This window comes from Porcisia hertigi, chromosome 35 (genome assembly GCF_017918235.1).
Source record: "Porcisia hertigi strain C119 chromosome 35, whole genome shotgun sequence".
NCBI lineage: Eukaryota > Euglenozoa > Kinetoplastea > Trypanosomatida > Trypanosomatidae > Porcisia > Porcisia hertigi.
The window spans coordinates 170,103-192,271 of record NC_090594.1 but is presented as its reverse complement, the minus strand read 5'-3'; the positions used below and the strand labels follow the sequence as shown (position 1 = coordinate 192,271).

Sequence of the window (22,169 nt, the reverse complement as noted above, 5' to 3'; positions counted from 1 at the left end):
TGAGATATACTTGAAAAGGGGTAAGCGCTGAGGGAATGAAAACATAAACAACAACCGGGAGGAGGGAGGAGGAGGGAGGAGGAGGGAAGAGGAGAGAGGAGTCGGTGGTGAAAAAAAAACACAAAAACAGTTTGTTTTGCGAACGCACACGATTAGGCTTTGTGAATGATATTCGGGTGAAGGAGGGGGGGGGGAGGGGGAGAGAGAAAGAGAAGCGAAGGCAGATGAAAATAGAAAGAGGTGAGCGCGGGTTAGGGTAATCACTTGCCTGGATTGTTGTTGCTGCCACGGCTCTGTATTACTCCCCCCATAGATACATGTATATAGGCCTATACACCTGTTTGTATGCCCCCTTCAAAAGCGTGTAACGCACTGGAAATGTTTTGTGGTGAAAAAAAAGAAAGAGCGCCAAAGGGGGTGGGGGGGAAGGAGGCAAGTAGAAACGCAAAAAATGAGGCAAGTGCACGCCAGAACCAAGAGCAGGAAAGACGAGGGGGAGCCAGAGAGAGAGAGAGCTGAACGCCCACACAGAGCCACAAAACAACAGCACTAAAGGGGGAGGATTGAGGGTCGAAAAGATGGGAAATGACGAAAACCCCCCAAAAAACAGCGCAATAAAGTGACTAGACGAGAGTTTTGCACCTGCGCAGACGACGGCCCCTCCCCCCTCCCCTCCCCTCCCCTCCCCCAAACCGGACACATCACTTCCCCCAGTGTTGTATCGCTCCCCATACACTCTTGGTTTCTCTTTTCTTCGGCTCCTCCGTCTCTGTAATGCGCGCTAGGCTCTCCTCATCCGCTTTTCGCTTCTGAGCTCTGACGACGGGAACATCTTTTGTAGCGGTTTCGACGCCCCTAAGATGACAGGGCAAGAGACAACAAAATGCAGCGAGCAACGGCGCTGCCACTTTCTTTTGGACCTGTGCGCGCGCGTCGCAAAAAGACCTCGCTTTGCTTCCACTCAGCTTGTCGCGGATTCAAAGGACAACTTGCTACGCCACGTCTTGTATTGGTGTGTCTGGAGACCTGAATTCCCTCGATGGAGCACACACACTCGCAGAGAAAATCCAAACGGTATTTCACTTGTTTGTTCTTCGAGTGTTTCCATTTTTTTCCATCAAATACGTGTACGGCTGCTCCACACACACACACACACACACACACACACAGAGAGATTACAACAAGGGCCTAGAGAAAGACATGAACACTACCGCTGCCCCTGATCACTTCTACCGCGCAGGTCACCTCACAACAGAGCCTCCCCCCTATTACGCCAGTCATCCTCCGGGTGCACCTCTCGACTTGGCTCAGGCTCCCCCCCCCCCCCCACACACACACACAAAGCAGGAAGCAGTGAGAGCCGGGCAACATGCGTTTGCTCAGAATGACGTCTTGCATGTCACACGAGCGGCACACGCGCTTTTTACTGCCACGTGGTCGCCTCGATGTAGCGTCATGCCACAACAACAACGCCAACACACGAATCGAAAAGTAGCTCACACCTTCCTTCGTCGCAGGACCATTGACCTTGTCACAAACAGAAGCAGTTCGACCTTGGCAGCAAAGATACGGGAGCTGAATCATCCATCCCCAAGAATGAACGGCGCCCCCCCCACACACACACACACACCCGCCGATACCACGTATGGGGGAAATAGCCTGTTGTCCTCCTCCCTCCCGCGACAACTCATGCTACGACACCCACCACATCTAGACACCCCCCCCCTCTACGGAGGAATTGGCGACGTGACAGGAGTGAAAATGAGACGGCACACTACATTCAGTGAAGAGGTGCCGGCCTCATCGCTGTAGCCTACCGCCCCGACAAATGCGTCTTCCCCACCTGCCCTGATGGGTGAGCAACCTGGAATACTGACGAAGGCTCGAGGAACTGCACAAGAGCCCACGATAGACGACTCGGTGCTCGCGAGCGCCTCGCGAGAATCACACTGGTCTGACGCCAGCATTGCTGTGCTGTTTGCACTGCCCTCGCCGTTGCGGGGGGCCTCTCTCTCTGCACTACTCCTCGGATTGCGCGTATTGGGAGAGGAGGACTTCGCTAAAATCCGGCGACCATAGTAAGTCAGGTAGTAGTGAAGATAGTCGTCGGAGGTGCGACTAGAGCGGGTCGCGAGACCACCCTCGCCGGCGTCATTGCCAGCGCCACGAGGACACTGAGCTTTGCCCGGCCACGGGGCAAGAGCAGCCAGCGGCAAGTAGGAGTCGTTGCTGCGCCGGTCGGTTGCCAACGCAGGTGAGTTGATGGAGAGTGTCGGCGACACGGAGGCATATGGGTCTACGAGGCGTGCGTTTTGCGCGAAGGCCTCACAGCCGTGTCGCGTGCCACCGTGGACGCCCTTTCCCCGCCGTTGGTGAATGCGAAGCTCAAACGGCATCGATGGCGTGCTGGAAGGAACGCCTGCTGCTTTTCTGCGCCGCTGAGCCGTGAGTGGGGAGTAGGACGCAAAGGATGTTGATACAGAAAGCAGATCGGTGGCATCCGACGAGGACAGTGCAAGAAGCGAGGCTGGCGACTCGGCTGTGTGGGTCGATGCCGCAGAACCACAGTGCTCCCTTGACTCTGTATGTGGAATGGATCGGCTGTCAGTTCCTGGTGCGACTCGACAGCTTCTTTCTAGCCCTGCGAGCAAGGCAGCATACTTGGTGAGTCCGGAGGTGCACAATGGCGACGCCGTCGCACAGGGTCGTGAGTCCATGGTCAGGAAGAGGTAAGGTGAGGTGTGTGTGTGTGTGTGGGGGGGGGGGGAGGGGGGGGGGGACCACCTGTCAACCAGATTTGAGGCGCAAAACGGGGCCTCTCGCACACTGAACTGTGGCCGCGACGAGTACCTTTGGGTGTAAATATATATGAACCTGAGTACCCCCCCCCTCTACGCAAAACTTCGATTACAACAGAGAGAGACGGGAGAAGACCAGTTCCCTGGTGATGAATCAAGAACAAGAAGGCAGTAGCCGAACGTCAGCAGCGCTGCGCGTAGACCGCGTGTCGAGGTGAAACTGTGTTTTGAACAAACATTCTATGGCAGTATATCTATCTATACGTATATGTGTTTAAGCGTGTGTGTGTGTGTGCGTGTGTGTGTGTGTCAGAGTGGGTTGGTGGCGAGATGTCCTTCTCTCCCTGTTTCTCTTTAAGCCCTCTCTGTGCGGAAAAACAGAAGATTCCAGGAGACGGCAACCGAGCGTTGCGCGTTGGTTGTTACACGGGGTGAAAAAAAAAGAAAAGCACAAAGGGAGAGGGAACGGGGGGGATCACGAAAGAAAGAGAGAGCCGCACACATCCAGACCTTTCCAATATGCCCTCACGTTGGAAGAAGAAGGTTTTCGCAGGTACGCGCAATGTGCCTGGACACACACAAACACACACACACAGAGAGGGACAGGAAATGCGGGAAGGAGCGGTGTTATCCGATTTCGAAATGACACGGACGTCGAGCTGGTCTTGCCAGTGGGAAGAGGGGAGGAGGCATTTTTTGCCTACCCGCCTCTCTCTCTTTTCCCATGTGCATGTAAGTGTGTGTGTGTGTGGCTGTGGACTTTGCTTCTTGTCGTGTTGAATGCCCGCTATTTTTTTTTATTACAGTCTGTTACTGTGCTGCAATCTAGCACCATGTCGTGTCAGCTAGAATTTACGCAAATGTATATATTTGGTGAGTGAGACCACACGGCAAATGTAGAGGGGGGGAAGACGGCGAGCCGGCAGATGACGGATGTTCGGCCACCCTTCTTTCCACATCCGAGCACCAACCCCCTCTCCCACACAAAAACGAATAGGGGCACCAGACACCGGACGACAACGGTGGAAAAGAGCAAAGACGATTTGATGTGCGAAGAGAAAAATAGAGAACAATAGAGAAGGGGGGGGAGAGGAGAGGAGAGGAGAGGAGAGGAGAGGGGGGAGTACACATTAGTGAGCGGGAAGAGAGAGACACTGGATACAAAGTGAAATACACCGAGGGAGGGAGGGAGGGAGGAGAGATGACACACGCACAGACGTATCCATAAATCTATCGAAAAAAAAAAAATCATGTGCCAAGTAAAACGGAGGATGGAGTAGAGTAATGCGACGGAAAGGAATCACACAAAAAAAAATAATAAGGCGCTCGACAGTAAAAACACGGGAGGGGAACGACGCCCTCTACTCTGACATCGCCCACAGAGGGAGAAGGACAGTCATGCGGACTACATAAGCAAAGATCGGGGGTGAGAAGAGCCGCAGCAGCAGTCGTGAGTATAGGGGGGGGACGAGAAGAGAACGCACACATAAACATTTATTCTTTCACGAGAAAAGAGCGAAACCAGTAAGTCGGAAAAAGGGAGTGGAGGAAAGGGTGAGGAGGGTACAAGTGTGGCAATGATTACATAAAAAGACGAAGAAAGATCCAAAAAGAAGGAGCAGGCATTCCCATACACGTGGACGAGCTCGCTATCAGCAAAGGCAGAAAAGAATGAGATGGGATAACGACAGCGAGGACAACACGGGACAGCCGTAAGAACTGAGTGCCGTCTGTTTAGCGTCAAGAGACGCGCGTGTGTTTGTCAGCAGAGAATACAAGACAGCAAGAGGCGGCGCAGATGTGCAGATGTACGGTACGCTCTACATCCATAGTCAATGGCCATGCACAAAGGGCTTAGAAGAAACGACGAATATAAAAAAAAACGTACAACAAAGGCGTATGTACAGGAAAGTGGGAGAGCGGCGATGAAACAAAGCAAAAACCGATATGAAAACTGACGGGGCCAGAGCATACGCGGTATCGTCCGGCTATGGAGCGCAATAGAGAAGGGCACACACACCCCACACATAAAATTGAACACCATACTTTTTTGTGAGTGTGTGCGCGCTGGTGGGAGAAAAAAAAAAGGCTGTGCAAATGTGCACCGACAGCACCCACCGTGAAGAACGAAGTGCCTTGGGTAAAAGAGGAGGGGATTGTTGTGCGGCGACAAGAGTGACACGACTCTGTTACATGTCCGGTGAGTGGCATTCAGGAAACGGCGATCGCCGCAGTGGCAATACCGGATTGCACGGAAACGCAGGTGCGGCAATGTCGGCATAACCATTGCACAGTGAGCCCACCCGAGTTTCACGCAAGGGCGTGAGTGGAGACATGAACAGCGCAGCGCTCTCTGGAGGGAGAGACGGGAAGTCATGCGCCACAAGAAACCGGTCCTCCTCTGGGAAGACAACAGCGTCGCCACCGTACGGGTACCATACCGACGGTGGCGAGAGCACGAGCGATTGCGCGATTGCTGATAGGTGCGGTGAAACAGGGACGGGTGCCGCAGGAAACGCCCTTGCCGGCGCCAGGCCCATACGGCCATCGAACGTCGAAAACGGCGACGTCGTGCGGTACATCATGGCTGGATTGGACATAATCGACGAGACCAGCGGTGATCGGGGTGGTGTCAGACTGGCCTGTGCCACGGGCCGTAGCGACGAGGAGGCGCTGCCACTGACCTGATGCACCCTCGAACGGTCCTCCGGTGGTCTCGTCACTGCCTTGCTGTGGATGTTGCCGTTGTTACCGCTGTGGTGATCGCCATGGCTATGCGAGGCTTCGCCGTAAAAGCAACAACAGACGGTGCGCCGGAAAAAAAACACACACACAACCGCGGCAGCGATCAGCAGGTACACAAAGGCGTTCAGAAAGACGAGCCCCAAGCAAAACCGGTTCACTGCGCATGACATATCAAGTTTTCGGCAATTTTTGCACGACACGGCCGACGACTCCTCGGTTGAGGTGGCGTCCTCCCTGTCCGCTGAACCGCCCTGTGTGCCGTTTGTAAACATTGTCGAGGATACCTTCCACGAAACAATGCGAGAGTCTGTGATTACCTCCTCCGCGTTCCGCACCACGACCGTGCAGCTTGCGTCTCGGGGAGTTTTATTATTTTGCATATAGACATTGAATGTCAGAGCTGACTCCTGCTGTGCAGAAAGAGAGAGCACCTGTGCAGTCATCGGGAAGACGCCGCTAGAGCAATTGAGAGTGCCGACGACGAGGCGCCCCGTCACCGATGCTGTGTTGCGCACTACCACCGTCATGACGCCGTCCCGGGAGTCTGCCTCGAGTACAGGCTTGTTGACGGCAGCGGAGACGATTTTGCCGCTGGCGAGTCCAACGATGTACTCCAGATCGTCCGCGCTGGCGGTAATGCTAACCATCGTCGCTGCAGGGGAAGAAGAGAAGTAGGAAAGAAACGGCGACGGAGTCTCGCGGTCTTCAAAGCTGAAGTTGCCGACACTGGTGGCCATGTAGAGCCCCTTCTTCCCAGCAGCAATGCGCCCGAGATCGGCAGTTCGATAATCCTCCAGTTGAGATTTGAGACAGCTGCCAGGACTGAGACTGCACATGTTGCCTTGAGAGACGAAGGCCTCATAGGACGTACCGATCTTGTTGCACTCGCGCCCGTTGAGTGTGACGAAGTGGCTCGGAAGCAGCATCCACTCCGCTGCTCCAGCCGTCAATCGCGGGTCATCTTGCGGCATCGCTGGAACAAACATCATGTGCGATGAGAAGTCAAAGGGTTGGTCGGATGGGGCGTAGTTTCCCAGGATGGCAGCCGACACGTCCCACCCGCTACCGGCCCTATCACCCTTGTTTGAGGGCGAGAGGTGCATCACAGCCTTCTGCACCATGGCCCTCTTGGCCGAACCCACGCCGTGGCTGCCTCGAGAAGCATTGCGAGAGAGGGTCAAGTTCAATGTATACCACGTCACGTAGCTACCAATCGAGTACCCGCTGTACCACCGATCACCAAAGCGCAAGCACGAAGCGGTCGTAAAATCGCCAGCGACGCTGCATGCTGCACGAGCGCGCGCACTAGGGGGGCAAAACCCAACTGTCTGGCACATGCTGCACTCGCAGCAAAATCCCTGTGAATACGCAATGGCCTTTCCCTTTAGATCATAGGCGATCCCACATGTTGCCTTGCCTTCGCTAAATTCTGCGTTGCACTGGCTGAACAAAGCCCCCTTCACAAAGGCCTCGTAGGGCTTCGCATTGTAGTTCTGCACATAAAACAGAGGGTAGCGGTAGCGCACAGCGCTGCGGCTAGTCGTGATGTGGATCGGCGAGAACTCGACGGGCGTGCCGTTGAGGCCCACTGTCATGTCCCTGGCAGAATTAAGGAAGACGAGAGACTCTTCATTCGGCAGCTGCCCTCCCTCCACTGTCACTGTCACGACTATTTTCCTCGTGCAGTTCATTTTCTCGTCTCCTGGGTCCGAGCAGTACGAGATCCGCGAGGACGCGACAAACGCCGACCGTGTGGGTCGGGCTAGACAGATGAAAAGCATGAGGAACAGAACGACACGGCGTGTCCTGAGTGTGAAGGCGCGCTGGCGCGGTTGACGAGAGCAGCAGCGCAAAAAAGGCGCCGGCGCCGCCAAGTAAGTGCGCACAGACCTCAATGCGATGCAGCACATCAACAAAGCCAGCGAAATAAACACGTCCTGGCACGTCAGCGCCAACGCGATGAGGGCCACAATTAGCGCAAAGCACCCGCACATGGTGCCAAAAAGCGAGGCACACGACGACAGCAACACACGGGTTTTGCTGCCTTGCGGGCGGCAAATGTAATAATGCCACATCGCGTTCTCCACCGCCGCTGGGTGGCATGCCATCGGGTACGTGTGAGGAATCAAAGCCATGTGTCCAGACATAGCAAGCGTGAAAGCGCACTGCGCTTTGCGTGTGTAGCGGGCCAGTGACAGTCAGGTTTGAGTGTATTTTTCGTCGCCTGTGATAGCAGGGGACACGCCAAACAACAAACCAGCTCGTGTTCACCACAGCCCTCCCCTGACACACCGTTTTGTTTTTCTGGTTGTGGGCCAGCTCGAGCTACTTTTTGTTGCTGATGCTGAACAGGAGAAAACAATTGACCTCAAAGCTGCCGCGCGCCCACGTGCGTACCGGGGAGACGAGTGCACCGTCGACCAGGTGAAATGAGGGTGAGAAGTGGGGAGAGGAGACTTGAGCACAAAACAGGAACAGAAAGTATGTGGAATATGGAGGAAAGAGAGACGTGAGTTTGGTGTGTGTGTGTGTGTGTGTGTGTGTGTGCGTGTGTGTCAGAGTGGGTTGGTGGCGAGATGTCCTTCTCTCCCTGTTTCTCTTTAAGCCCTCTCTGTGCGGAAAAACAGAAGATTCCAGGAGACGGCAACCGAGCGTTGCGCGTTGGTTGTTACACGGGGTGAAAAAAAAAGAAAAGCACAAAGGGAGAGGGAATGGGGGGGATCACGAAAGAGAGAAAGAGAGAGCCGCACACATCCAGACCTTTCCAATATGCCCTCACGTTGGAAGAAGAAGGTTTCGCAGGTACGCGCAATGTGCCTGGACACACACAAACACACACACACACACACACAGAGGGACAGGAAATGCGGGAAGGAGCGGTGTTATCCGATTTCGAAATGACACGGACGTCGAGCTGGTCTTGCCAGTGGGAAGAGGGGAGGAGGCATTTTTTGCCTACCCGCCTCTCTCTCTTTTCCCATGTGCATGTAAGTGTGTGTGTGTGTGTGGCTGTGGACTTTGCTTCTTGTCGTGTTGAATGCCCGCTATTTTTTTTTATTACAGTCTGTTACTGTGCTGCAATCTAGCACCATGTCGTGTCAGCTAGAATTTACGCAAATGTATATATTTGGTGAGTGAGACCACACGGCAAATGTAGAGGGGGGGAAGACGGCGAGCCGGCAGATGACGGATGTTCGGCCACCCTTCTTTCCACATCCGAGCACCAACCCCCTCTCCCACACAAAAACGAATAGGGGCACCAGACACCGGACGACAACGGTGGAAAAGAGCAAAGACGATTTGATGTGCGAAGAGAAAAATAGAGAACAATAGAGAAGGGGGAGGAGAGGAGAGGAGAGGAGAGGAGAGGGGGGAGTACACATTAGTGAGCCGGAAGAGAGAGACACTGGATACAAAGTGAAATACACCGAGGGAGGGAGGGAGGGAGGAGAGATGACACACGCACAGACGTATCCATAAATCTATCGAAAAAAAAGAAAACAAATCATGTGCCAAGTAAAACGGAGGATGGAGTAGAGTAATGCGACGGAAAGGAATCACACAAAAAAAAAATAATAAGGCGCTCGACAGTAAAAACACGGGAGGGGAATGACGCCCTCTACTCTGACATCGCCCACAGAGGGAGAAGGACAGTCATGCGGACTACATAAGCAAAGATCGGGGGTGAGAAGAGCCGCAGCAGCAGTCGTGAGTATAGGGGGGAGGGAGGGGGGAGGAGAGAACGCACACATATACATTTATTCTTTCACGAGAAAAGAGCGAAACCAGTAAGTCGGAAAAAGGGAGTGGAGGAAAGGGTGAGGAGGGTACAAGTGTGGCAATGATTACATAAAAAGACGAAGAAAGATCCAAAAAGAAGGAGCAGGCATTCCCATACACGTGGACGAGCTCGCTATCAGCAAAGGCAGAAAAGAATGGGATGGGATAACGACAGCGAGGACAACACGGGACAGCCGTAAGAACTGAGTGCCGTCTGTTTAGCGTCAAGAGACGCGCGTGTGTTTGTCAGCAGAGAATACAAGACAGCAAGAGGCGGCGCAGATGTGCAGATGTACGGTACGCTCTACATCCATAGTCAATGGCCATGCACAAAGGGCTTAGAAGAAACGACGAATATAAAAAAAAAACGTACAACAAAGGCGTATGTACAGGAAAGTGGGAGAGCGGCGATGAAACAAAGCAAAAACCGATATGAAAACTGACGGGGCCAGAGCATACGCGGTATCGTCCGGCTATGGAGCGCAATAGAGAAGGGCACACACACCCCACACATAAAATTGAACACCATACTTTTTTGTGAGTGTGTGCGCGCTGGTGGGAGAAAAAAAAAGGCTGTGCAAATGTGCACCGACAGCACCCACCGTGAAGAACGAAGTGCCTTGGGTAAAAGAGGAGGGGATTGTTGTGCGGCGACAAGAGTGACACGGCTCTGTTACATGTCCGGTGAGTGGCATTCAGGAAACGGCGATCGCCACAGTGGCAATACCGGATTGCACGGAAACGCAGGTGCGGCAATGTCGGCATAACCATTGCACAGTGAGCCCACCCGAGTTTCACGCAAGGGCGTGAGTGGAGACCTGAACAGCGCAGCGCTCTCTGGAGGGAGAGACGGGAAGTCATGCGCCGCAAGAAACCGGTCCTCCTCTGGGAAGACAACAGCGTCGCCACCGTACGGGTACCATACCGACGGTGGCGAGAGCACGAGCGATTGCGCGATTGCTGATAGGTGCGGTGAAACAGGGACGGGTGCCGCAGGAAACGCCCTTGCCGGCGCCAGGCCCATACGGCCATCGAACGTCGAAAACGGCGACGTCGTGCGGTACATCATGGCTGGATTGGACATAATCGACGAGACCAGCGGTGATCGGGGTGGTGTCAGACTGGCCTGTGCCACGGGCCGTAGCGACGAGGAGGCGCTGCCACTGACCTGATGCACCCTCGAACGGTCCTCCGGTGGTCTCGTCACTGCCTTGCTGTGGATGTTGCCGTTGTTACCGCTGTGGTGATCGCCATGGCTATGCGAGGCTTCGCCGTAAAAGCAACAACAGACGGTGCGCCGGAAAAAAAACACACACACAACCGCGGCAGCGATCAGCAGGTACACAAAGGCGTTCAGAAAGACGAGCCCCAAGCAAAACCGGTTCACTGCGCATGACATATCAAGTTTTCGGCAATTTTTGCACGACACGGCCGACGACTCCTCGGTTGAGGTGGCGTCCTCCCTGTCCGCTGAACCGCCCTGTGTGCCGTTTGTAAACATTGTCGAGGATACCTTCCACGAAACAATGCGAGAGTCTGTGATTACCTCCTCCGCGTTCCGCACCACGACCGTGCAGCTTGCGTCTCGGGGAGTTTTATTATTTTGCATATAGACATTGAATGTCAGAGCTGACTCCTGCTGTGCAGAAAGAGAGAGCACCTGTGCAGTCATCGGGAAGACGCCGCTAGAGCAATTGAGAGTGCCGACGACGAGGCGCCCCGTCACCGATGCTGTGTTGCGCACTACCACCGTCATGACGCCGTCCCGGGAGTCTGCCTCGAGTACAGGCTTGTTGACGGCAGCGGAGACGATTTTGCCGCTGGCGAGTCCAACGATGTACTCCAGATCGTCCGCGCTGGCGGTAATGCTAACCATCGTCGCTGCAGGGGAAGAAGAGAAGTAGGAAAGAAACGGCGACGGAGTCTCGCGGTCTTCAAAGCTGAAGTTGCCGACACTGGTGGCCATGTAGAGCCCCTTCTTCCCAGCAGCAATGCGCCCGAGATCGGCAGTTCGATAATCCTCCAGTTGAGATTTGAGACAGCTGCCAGGACTGAGACTGCACATGTTGCCTTGAGAGACGAAGGCCTCATAGGACGTACCGATCTTGTTGCACTCGCGCCCGTTGAGTGTGACGAAGTGGCTCGGGAGCAGCATCCACTCCGCTGCTCCAGCCGTCAATCGCGGGTCATCTTGCGGCATCGCTGGAACAAACATCATGTGCGATGAGAAGTCAAAGGGTTGGTCGGATGGGGCGTAGTTTCCCAGGATGGCAGCCGACACGTCCCACCCGCTACCGGCCCTATCACCCTTGTTTGAGGGCGAGAGGTGCATCACAGCCTTCTGCACCATGGCCCTCTTGGCCGAACCCACGCCGTGGCTGCCTCGAGAAGCATTGCGAGAGAGGGTCAAGTTCAATGTATACCACGTCACGTAGCTACCAATCGAGTACCCGCTGTACCACCGATCACCAAAGCGCAAGCACGAAGCGGTCGTAAAATCGCCAGCGACGCTGCATGCTGCACGAGCGCGCGCACTAGGGGGGCAAAACCCAACTGTCTGGCACATGCTGCACTCGCAGCAAAATCCCTGTGAATACGCAATGGCCTTTCCCTTTAGATCATAGGCGATCCCACATGTTGCCTTGCCTTCGCTAAATTCTGCGTTGCACTGGCTGAACAAAGCCCCCTTCACAAAGGCCTCGTAGGGCTTCGCATTGTAGTTCTGCACATAAAACAGAGGGTAGCGGTAGCGCACAGCGCTGCGGCTAGTCGTGATGTGGATCGGCGAGAACTCGACGGGCGTGCCGTTGAGGCCCACTGTCATGTCCCTGGCAGAATTAAGGAAGACGAGAGACTCTTCATTCGGCAGCTGCCCTCCCTCCACTGTCACTGTCACGACTATTTTCCTCGTGCAGTTCATTTTCTCGTCTCCTGGGTCCGAGCAGTACGAGATCCGCGAGGACGCGACAAACGCCGACCGTGTGGGTCGGGCTAGACAGATGAAAAGCATGAGGAACAGAACGACACGGCGTGTCCTGAGTGTGAAGGCGCGCTGGCGCGGTTGACGAGAGCAGCAGCGCAAAAAAGGCGCCGCCAAGTAAGTGCGCACAGACCTCAATGCGATGCAGCACATCAACAAAGCCAGCGAAATAAACACGTCCTGGCACGTCAGCGCCAACGCGATGAGGGCCACAATTAGCGCAAAGCACCCGCACATGGTGCCAAAAAGCGAGGCACACGACGACAGCAACACACGGGTTTTGCTGCCTTGCGGGCGGCAAATGTAATAATGCCACATCGCGTTCTCCACCGCCGCTGGGTGGCATGCCATCGGGTACGTGTGAGGAATCAAAGCCATGTGTCCAGACATAGCAAGCGTGAAAGCGCACTGCGCTTTGCGTGTGTAGCGGGCCAGTGACAGTCAGGTTTGAGTGTATTTTTCGTCGCCTGTGATAGCAGGGGACACGCCAAACAACAAACCAGCTCGTGTTCACCACAGCCCTCCCCTGACACACCGTTTTGTTTTTCTGGTTGTGGGCCAGCTCGAGCTACTTTTTGTTGCTGATGCTGAACAGGAGAAAACAATTGACCTCAAAGCTGCCGCGCGCCCACGTGCGTACCGGGGAGACGAGTGCACCGTCGACCAGGTGAAATGAGGGTGAGAAGTGGGGAGAGGAGACTTGAGCACAAAACAGGAACAGAAAGTATGTGGAATATGGAGGAAAGAGAGACGTGAGTTTGGCGTGTGTGTGTGTGTGTGTATATCTGGAAGAACGCACAAAAGCTTAGCGGAAATACAGATTCGGGCTGTCGATTCTGAGACCACGACGTGCGAAATCACAATGACCGTGTTCAATCAAGCGAGGGGGAGGGGGGAGGGGAGGGAGGGAGGGCATGTATGTACAAGTGTGTGTGTGTATATATGTATGTCCATCACGCCACGGCAAGACAAAAGGGGGAGACCGGTCACCGAGATCAAGGCGCGGGTTAGGGGAAAGAGAGTGGAGCATGAAGAGACAGGGATGAAAAGCGTTGCTTGCTGCAATCACCCTTGATGGAGCAAATCCGGAACGCAGCCTAGCCTCGTTGAGCGGGGGAGGGGGGCGGGGTCATAGAGAATGATGACCAATACCGAACACAACTGAGAGGAGCGGCATTTTTCGGGATCGTTAGCTTTACACAATGGGGAAACACAATCAAAAAAAAGCAGAAATATTAAGAGTTGGGAGCTAGGCGGCGGTTAATATGCCCGACGTTCAACGCAGCGGGATCCATCCTCGCCCATTGCAAAATCCTCCTCAAACCTTGCATCGACCATCACGACGAATCGATTGAGATGAAGATGGGGCTACACAAATGTGCGCGGAAAAAGAAAGCGAAACACTTTGAACAGACTCACTCCCCCCTCCCTTCTATCAATCTACTGACGGGAGCGCTGCCTGTGTGCACCCCTCCAAATACATAGCGCCACAAGTAGCGCCGCCAATTGCCGTCCCAGTGCACGCGTCCACACACTGGGCTCGAAATATAAAATGCCACCTTCGGTTTCACTCCCGTGCCAGGGGATATTCGTAATGTCAGTGGGTGAGTCAGCAGCAGCCTTCAATGGTCATCAGCGCACCTCCCCATCTATAAAAAGGCAAGGCTGCATATACTCGTACACACGTGAGAATCGCAAAAGCAATCGCCGCCAACCAGTAACTCTCGTCACAGGCAGCCCCCCCACCCCCTCTTGGAGAATCTAAAATGTCGACACAAAGAAAAAAACTGGGGTGTCACACGTGTCGTTGATGAGCAGTGCCCCGAGTTCCAACACAGCATATATACGCGCGACAGATTGCAGTTGACCATTCGGAAGCCTGATTGCACAAAGGCCAGACGGGGTGCGCGCATTGAAGACGGTGGGGACGGTTGCCCACAAAACGGTGTACGGTGGGACACTTTACTCGTGTGGATTTGATTAGTCGGCGTCGATTTTTCGTTTTTTTCCTACCCCAGGCAAAAAAAATTACGACGGCTGTATCGCGATACACGGTGCGATCGCAGTGCTTTCCGCTCGCGCCTTTTAGGGCGGCACCCATAATACACTTGGCGTCGACAAATTGTAGCGGTGGGGATGTGATTCCGGAAGCTGGGGGCACACCTCAAACAGAAGTCCAGAGCACACAAAAAATGGCGGCGACATTTGTTACAGTTATCCCCCCCCCCTTGTCACGCGCGTCGTCAAAACCGCCGCCGCCGCCGATAGAGGTGCGATCCACACACCCTCACGGGGTGGAGGCAAAGTACAAGTCAGCCTCATTCCTTCGTCAGCGGCATGGCTTCTCGTGTGAATAAATCGCCCTCGGCCTACTTCACAACATAAGCACGATAAGTCGCCACTGGTTAGCAAATGGACATGCGCCATTGGTCAACGATAGGCTCATGGTGAAGACAGAGACGATCTCAGGGGCAACAGCAGGGCGAAGGGGTAGATATCATGACTGCCTGCTCCCCTCCATCTCTGCGCGGACAAGTCTAGAGTGCTAGCAGTAACGAGACCAGGGCTCGAGACAGAACAAGCATCTGCTCGGTCCGTTTCGCTTTGATTGGTGCCGCCCTAGGGGACCCCACATATCGCCATAGCACGCTGCGAGAGCAAGAAGTGTGCTTCGATGCACTACCTCCTCCATGAACAAGTTTATTCCTTCAAACGCGAGGCGACGGCCACGGTAGCTTCATGCACCGTCAGGGGACTGCACAATGTTATGCTCAACGTCGCGTGTTCAACCGAGTTGGTGTTGCCAACCTTTCCTCCCCCCCTCACCATGGACGCCGTAGAAGAAGCACACGCGCTGCTCAGCGCGGTGGCAACAACATCGTGCACAGTGTCATGCATGTCTATACAGTGACATTACCCTTGAGTGTGTGCCACGCAGAGCCACAGGGTGACAAGCGGCAGGTGAACAGTAACCTGGAGCGGCAATCATTGCACAAGCACTAACACCGTTACAGGACAGAAGAGAGGGGAGAGCCAGCACACGAGAGAGCCGGTGGCCATTCTGTGAGGAAAAACAAAAAACCGTGCTGCTTGGCTTTACACGTGTGTTGTCACGGTGCGTCTGTATATAAAACCGTGGCGGAGGTGCCCCTCAGTGACGCCTCCAGTATAGCGGGGGAAGGGGGGCAGAGAAGACCGAATGCGTACAAAAAGAGGAAGAGGAGGATAAGACGTGGAGGTAGCGGAGTAGAAAAAAAGAAATGGAAACGTTCAACGTTATCGACTACACCCACATTCCCGAGGATACTACAACCCATCCCAGAAACAGCTGCGTAGATCGCGATGGCCCCGGGTAGTGGCGATGCGTGCGCGCGGATGTGAATTTGTGTGTGTGTGTGTCCACGCGGGATTCAAAATTCTAACGGCGCGGGGAACCTTATTTGCCGAGAGTGTCGTGGTTTTTTGATCGCATGTGTTTGTGGACAGGCCCGGTGCGTGTGCCACAGGTGCGCAGCCTTGACAGCAACGCGGTGCACATCGGGAAGCAACAGGCAGTAGGCGCTGCCCAAGAGTAGTAGTACATCTCAGTGAATGAGGACGAGGAGAAAGAGGAGGAGGGGAGGGGAGAAGATGAAAAAGGCTACCAATCACATGACACAAAAATATAAGAGCAGAAGAAGCATGAAAACAGGTAAAGAGAATGGGCACACAAACGAAAAGGTAGACAACGCACGCACGGGGACACACACACCCACACATGCACGTGCTTCTGCTAACTAAAAGAGAACAGTGAAAAGCCGCAAAAAAAAAGTGGGGAAGGTGGGTGTTGCGACGAAAACAAGACAGCGACCGCGCGTTGGGCCGCTCTGTGTATAAATGCGGGAAAAAGTGTGGAAAGGGGGGGGGGGGCAAAACAAATCGCGAAGGACGCAGGGGGTTAAGTGCGCGTATGCGGGGGTGGGAAGGCGGGGGGGAGAAAAAGCGAGGGGGAGGGGAGGCTGCTGGATAGGCCTTTCTATTCACTGCGTATCCTGATGCGTTGCCCTCCCCCTTTGGTTTGTTTTTCCTGATGAACCGGAGAATAAACACAGCAGAGGACAGCACCCGAATAGCCGGGAGGGTTACCATTGGATGTTGTGGGCAACTCGAGGATAACTAAGTGCCACCACCGCTCCTTTCTCTGGTGCCTCCGCCGCAGGCCAAGCCTGGGGAAGTCGGCCAATAGTGCGTGCAGCTGCGCAACATCTTATGAACAAAGCATAACACAAAAAAAAAAACATACCCCCAGAGAACAAAAAGAAGAAACCTTGTCAATCAACTGTACCGGACCGGCAGTTCGAGCACCTCGTCATTCAGGTCCACCGTCTCCGCCATTATCACGACGCTCTTCGTCTTCTCCTCCTCCTCAACGTAAGTGTGCATTCCAGGAAAACTGACCTGCACAAAAGTGTTGCTTGTCATGTTCGCAGTTCGAACTCCAGGCGGTGGAAGCAGCCTCTTGCTGTCTGTCTCGTGCCGACGGAAGCGCGGCGTCAGGGCCAGCCGTACATCAAAGAGGGCCTCGCTCCCAGGAGGGATGGGTATCGTGTAATCAAAGCTCGAGTAGGAGATGCCGGGAAAGGTGTGCGGGGTCTTGAGGGATTTGAAGATCTCCACCATAACCTTCAACTCTACTCGCACGCACTGTACCGTGAGTGTGGGGCAGTGGTTACGCACACGCACGCGCAGCGTCACGCCACGAACCGGCCATGGAGTAGTTGGCGCCGCAACAGGCAGGTCAGGCGCAAGGACAAAACTAGGTGCGTGAAGCGTCGAGCCTCCAAGTTGTGCACATTCAGCCGCGGTGGGCGGTCGTACCCCGAGCGCCTGCAAGGCGCCGACCTCATCGACCAGCAATACCGTCCGTGCACCCACCACAAGAACCTCTGCCTCAAGGGCGTTCCGTGACTGCAGGCAGCACATGTTCCCCAGCCAGCCAAAGCGGAACGTTTGGTAGAGCGCGGACAGAGCTAAGTGGGTGTCCTCAGGGTGCACCACGAGACCCGTCGCCACATCGGATGGCTTCACATCAGCGCTACCATTGAGCTTGCCAGAGCATCCTGGCGATTTCTGAACGTCGTCGCTCCTGCCAATGTTAATGTTACCGGCGTTCCCCGCCATCTGTGGAGCGACCGTCGGTCGCTGATGGATGTTGTGCGTGTCAATCTGGTAATACTCGGCAACCAGTTGACGACGCGGCATCACTGACAGGACGTCAAAATGTATGAAAGCCGTGAGGTCTGACGGGCCGCAGAGAAGCCCGCCGCCGAGTCGCCGTTTTGTGCCTTCGCCGACGGGAGCCTCGTCGGATGAGATGGCGCTGTGGGTGTGGTCCCGGTGGGGTAGCTTGGTCCCTGCAGAGTTGTTGTTGGAGACACTGACGGAATTGTCGAGTGTCTTTTTCGCGTCGTACGCCGCCTCACCAATGCCTCTGCACATCTTGAGCTGCCATGAGCCCACGCCGTTGCTGGGAAACAGCATCGTGGCGGACGCCGAGTACTTGAGCTGTCCTTTGGCACCCACGAAAGAGTAGTAAAAGGAAGGCGGCAACCACGGTGGCAGCCGAAACAAAAAAGGAAAATGGTGAGTACCAGGCATCAGCACAGGGAACTCCACAACCGCGGCCCCCTGACCTGGTGCTGGCGCAGCAGAGCGAGGATTGTCACCGTCCAGCATCGGTTCTTGACTTTGCGCATCGCTGATGTTCTGTGGGCTGGCGTCAGAGAGAACCGCGCCGCTCGTGGTGTGCGTCGTTGTGGCTGCCATCTGGATAGCGCCGCGAAGCAGCTCCCGGCGTGTGTAGTGGCGGACGGCGTCTTTCTTAGGCTTCGTCGGCGCTACTGCGGCGTACGGAGTGGCGCTGTGTTGTTGAAACATCATCTCTTCCCTAGCCTGAGCGGTGGTCTCACTATCCTCGGTTTGTGTTTTAAAGCCGGCAAGCGTCACATGGCGATCGAGGTAAACACGTGACGACGTGTACTTGTTCAGCAGCTCATCGAATTCACCCTGATCATCCCACACACAGCTCTTCTCCACGGCGAGGAAGATGAGGCGAATGGCCTCGTATACCACGCCATTCTTGTGAGAAGAGTTCACCTTCACCTTGACATCGCCATGAAGCGTCCTACCCGGGGCTACCTCTGTCTCCATTAAGGAAAGGGAAAGGGAAACACCACGACTGGACGGCATCCTGAGAACTGTAGCAGTAGCAACAACGGAGGCCCTACATCACAAGACTTGCACGAGAAGGAAAAAAGACGAGGTATGCAGGCGTAGGAAACTAGAAAAACATCCACCACGCAGTTCTTCTGAGGAGCGGAGGTTTGAAGTGAAAAAGAAGTTGCGCGAGCCCCCCGCCCCCCACAACTTACGCGAATTGCACCTACAAATGTGTGTGTGTCCGTGAAAAAAAAATCGAGATACTGCTATGTTAACAGGAAACCCACTGCATGAATCAAGGGCAAGAGTGAGTGGGCACGGGAACGACGACGAGAAAATGAGGAAATGGGGAAGAGGGGGAGGGGGGAGGGAGTGTGTGTTTCCTTGCACAATGAACCACAGCAAAGGAAGACGGCAACATATACAGAGCGCAAGAAACAAAAAATGAAAGATCGCAAAGACCAATGAACGACAGAGGCATAAACCAGTAGAAGTAAAACAATGCGAATGACAGCAAGGGGGGGAGGGGGGAGGGGCGGAGGGAAGTGGAGCCTACGAGAGTGACGCACACACAGGCATATGCCGCCTATAACCAATGCGCCTCTCCGAAGCGAGCCTGTGTGTGTGTGTGTGTGTGTGTGTGTGTGTGTGTGTGTAGCGCTGTACACGAAGGCCGGGAACAAAACACAAGCGAAAAAAATGCCACAAAAACAATGCGTCTCTACAAGAATTGAAATTACAAGACTTGAAAGAAAAATGGGGCAAGTGGCGGTGGGTGTGAGAAGTACCTGGCTCACCAAGCTCCCCTACCACGAAGCTTCTCTGCCGGATCAACACAAAAAAAAAGATTACTCTCCAGTCTCGTGTGCAGGAGACCAACACTTAGAGTGAATTGTATATGCGAGTGTTCAGTTGCTGTCGTCACCCCCTTGTTGATTTAGGGAAGCGACGAACACCCCCACTGTATTTCTTTGGTGCGCTGTTGGAGTGCGTCTACGATCCCTTCAGCTGAGTCCGTTCCTCCGCCTCGTTTCTCAGCTGCCGCCGCCCCCCCCACTACCTTTCGGTGGGGGTTTTACTGAGCGTGTGGATAAGGTGAAGAGAAGGGGTGCCAGAGGTGGAACAACCCCCTGCGGTAAGCAACGATAATGAGCGGCGCCTATCTGTGGGGAGAAGGATTGAGAGTAAAGGGGTAAAAGAAGGCAGATGAAGAGAATTTCAACGTCGAGATGGGGCTCACGGAAAAGGGACAGAGAGAGATTTATGCATCTGCACATCCACAGCACTGCGCCCCCCCCCAACCCTCCGAACCCCTCTTTGTGAGGCACACCCACACTATCTCACAGAAACGTGGCGATACACATGTGAGAAGAGAGTGGTGTAAATTGAGGGCGGGGTCGGTTTTCTGTTTCGGAGACACGGGCTTGTCTCGTAGACAGAAGAGGCGGGAAAAGGTCAACCATAGCATCGCCTCCTCACCTCCTCACAGCCCCGCTATAACGCATAACCTCAATTTGTCGGTGGTTTGACTGGCTGGTGAGATGAGAATTCTCTCAAGCGTATAATACAAAACGAGAGATCAACGCACGAGGACAGCACCATGCGGGCGGCCCCCTGCTGGCCAGTAGACCCACATTGAGGATCGCGCTCATGGCGGTAATGATACATGTTAAAAGTCCGCGTACACATCACTCCAGTGCTCATGCACACGCACAACCGTGGCGGTACCGGCATCTGTTCCTTGTTACTGTTTTCTGCTCTGAACTGGTGACAGCTTCTGCCTGGGATGCACCTCCCATGTGAGCTCGTGGTCGTAGACGCAGTTGATGTTCGTCGTTTCATCGTACGGGCGGCAGTGCTGATAAACAGCCCTAGCTGGGTAGCGGATACCCATCGTGTAACCCTTGTTAGCGATGCGGTCACCGTTGATGCTTCTACTATACATAGTGTCGTCATTATAGTGCTCGCCTGGGCCGATGCCGAGGTCCTCTGCAGCAGACCCTCCCTGGCCGAGCGCGCCCCGTGGGTGGAAATCGCCCTTGTAGAAGATGGTGTTTCGAGTGTCCGCGTCGTCCACCATGCGGTAATGGCCCGGGCCTGGGACTCCGTTTTCGGCAGAAACAGACTTGGCACTCAGCATTCGTCCAAACAGCGAGGCAGGTGCGCGGCGGACTGTCAGACCCATCTCCACATTGTACGCTCCCGGGCCGGGTGCGGAGTTCACCACCACTGAGGGGTGCCCTGCACCAGACTTTGCCTTCTCGGCGGCAGCCCGTGCGTTTGAGTCGAGTGACGTCGGTGCGAAACGTCCACCTGGCGGCGGCGGGGACTCCCAGAAGGGGCGGCTGCCACTTGGCTTGGTGTCCAGTGTCTGCGCCATCGAGAGAGGCACCGGCTGCACCGACGACTCGTGAAGCCGGGCGCCGAACGTCTTGCCCTTTCTGAAATCGAAGTCGAATTCGGACGGCAGCGTAGGAAAGATCTGCGGAACGCCTTCCCTCACGAGTCGCCGCTTCGTGCGCGCCGCCGACGCCTCCTCAACAGACTGATGATCGAGCTTTGGCTTGCTCTTCAAGAACTTGGGGGCATGCCTCTTGTTCCTCTCTATCAATTTTGTTGCGGTGAGAATGCTGTAGGCAGCGGGGCCAGGCCCGACCGTGTGATACTCTCGCCCAGGCCAGCGACTACCGAATGTGGTGCTTTTGGTGAAGCGGCGCCTCATTCGCACTCTGTCAGCGCAGTAAGCGATGGAAGTTGGGTCGTCGTACGCACCAGGACCAGGAGTGTTAGCATCACAGCCGCGGCGACTGCTTCGAGTGGCAAGGGGCACGCGGGAGCAGGGAACATTGTCACCAAACCGCTCAAGCTGGTATGTACCAGGGCCTGGGACGCCCTCCTTCTCGCGCGCTTCAGGCAAGACTGTGCGAATACCGAAGTGGACACCGGGTGCGGGACCCGAAGACTGGTGCAACTGTTGCTGCTTGGGGTCCAGCATGTCGAAGTACCCAGGGACATCGTAGGCCGCAGGACCCGGAGAAGCATGAGCACTTTTCTGCTCCCACTCAGATTTCAGGCGAGTGCTAATACTATAGGCGGGCGTGTCGGGGTAGAGAGCCATGCTGTACTGCTTCGGATTTATGATGCTGGGGAGAGTACGCTCGCTGGAGCTCTGGCCAACAGCTGCCTTGGCCGCAGGTCCGCTCAGATCACTGGAGTGTGGGACAAAGCGTGTTGAGCGGCCTGTGCCGATGGTTGTGGGAATCACATACGCACCAGGTCCGACGCTACATGACTCACCGTCAATCGGCGGGTAATGACGGGAGAAAATAGATCGCTTTGAAGAGCTGGATTTGGGGCCAAATCCCGGTGTGAGCTCATAGCGGCCGAGAGAGGGCCGATGATCCCGTTGCCGGAGGTGAGCGTAGTTGTCGAAGCCTCCAAGCATCTTGCAAGACTGCGAATGTCAGGAGAGAACAACTATAACATAAACATGGAAGCGAAGCAACACACACCAGCCAACGTGTACGTACGTATGTACGTGTACTTGTTCTCCTGCTTGGGAGGAAAATAAAGTATGAAGGGAGGGGGGGGGAGGGCTACGAGAGTGCCACGCAAGTATGCCCACGGGTACACAATGTGGAAAAGAAGTTGGAGAGAGAAGGGGTCAC

General features: G+C 54.9%; 5 protein-coding genes across 5 annotated transcripts; all 5 read right to left on the bottom strand.

Annotated features, from left to right (window-relative positions):
* Positions 1–1,727: 1,727 nt before the first annotated feature.
* Positions 1,728–2,717, bottom strand: JKF63_01049 (uncharacterized protein; the record flags this gene model as incomplete). The annotated part of the gene is made up of 1 exon (XM_067897098.1): positions 1,728–2,717. The coding sequence occupies one exon, from the start codon at positions 2,715–2,717 to the stop codon at positions 1,728–1,730; it is 990 nt and encodes a 329-aa protein (XP_067753255.1).
* A 2,270-nt stretch (positions 2,718–4,987) lies between these two features.
* On the bottom strand, positions 4,988–7,651 carry JKF63_01048 (uncharacterized protein; the record flags this gene model as incomplete). The annotated part of the gene is made up of 1 exon (XM_067897097.1): positions 4,988–7,651. One exon carries the CDS (start codon positions 7,649–7,651, stop codon positions 4,988–4,990), a length of 2,664 nt encoding a protein of 887 aa, XP_067753254.1.
* A 2,345-nt stretch (positions 7,652–9,996) lies between these two features.
* JKF63_01047 (uncharacterized protein) lies at positions 9,997–12,654 on the bottom strand (the record flags this gene model as incomplete). Its single annotated transcript, XM_067897096.1, has 1 exon — positions 9,997–12,654. One exon carries the CDS (start codon positions 12,652–12,654, stop codon positions 9,997–9,999), a length of 2,658 nt encoding a protein of 885 aa, XP_067753253.1.
* A 3,963-nt stretch (positions 12,655–16,617) lies between these two features.
* JKF63_01046 (uncharacterized protein) lies at positions 16,618–18,531 on the bottom strand (the record flags this gene model as incomplete). Its single annotated transcript, XM_067897095.1, has 1 exon — positions 16,618–18,531. One exon carries the CDS (start codon positions 18,529–18,531, stop codon positions 16,618–16,620), a length of 1,914 nt encoding a protein of 637 aa, XP_067753252.1.
* A 1,714-nt stretch (positions 18,532–20,245) lies between these two features.
* Positions 20,246–21,946, bottom strand: JKF63_01045 (uncharacterized protein; the record flags this gene model as incomplete). Its single annotated transcript, XM_067897094.1, has 1 exon — positions 20,246–21,946. The coding sequence occupies one exon, from the start codon at positions 21,944–21,946 to the stop codon at positions 20,246–20,248; it is 1,701 nt and encodes a 566-aa protein (XP_067753251.1).
* Positions 21,947–22,169: the final 223 nt, after the last annotated feature.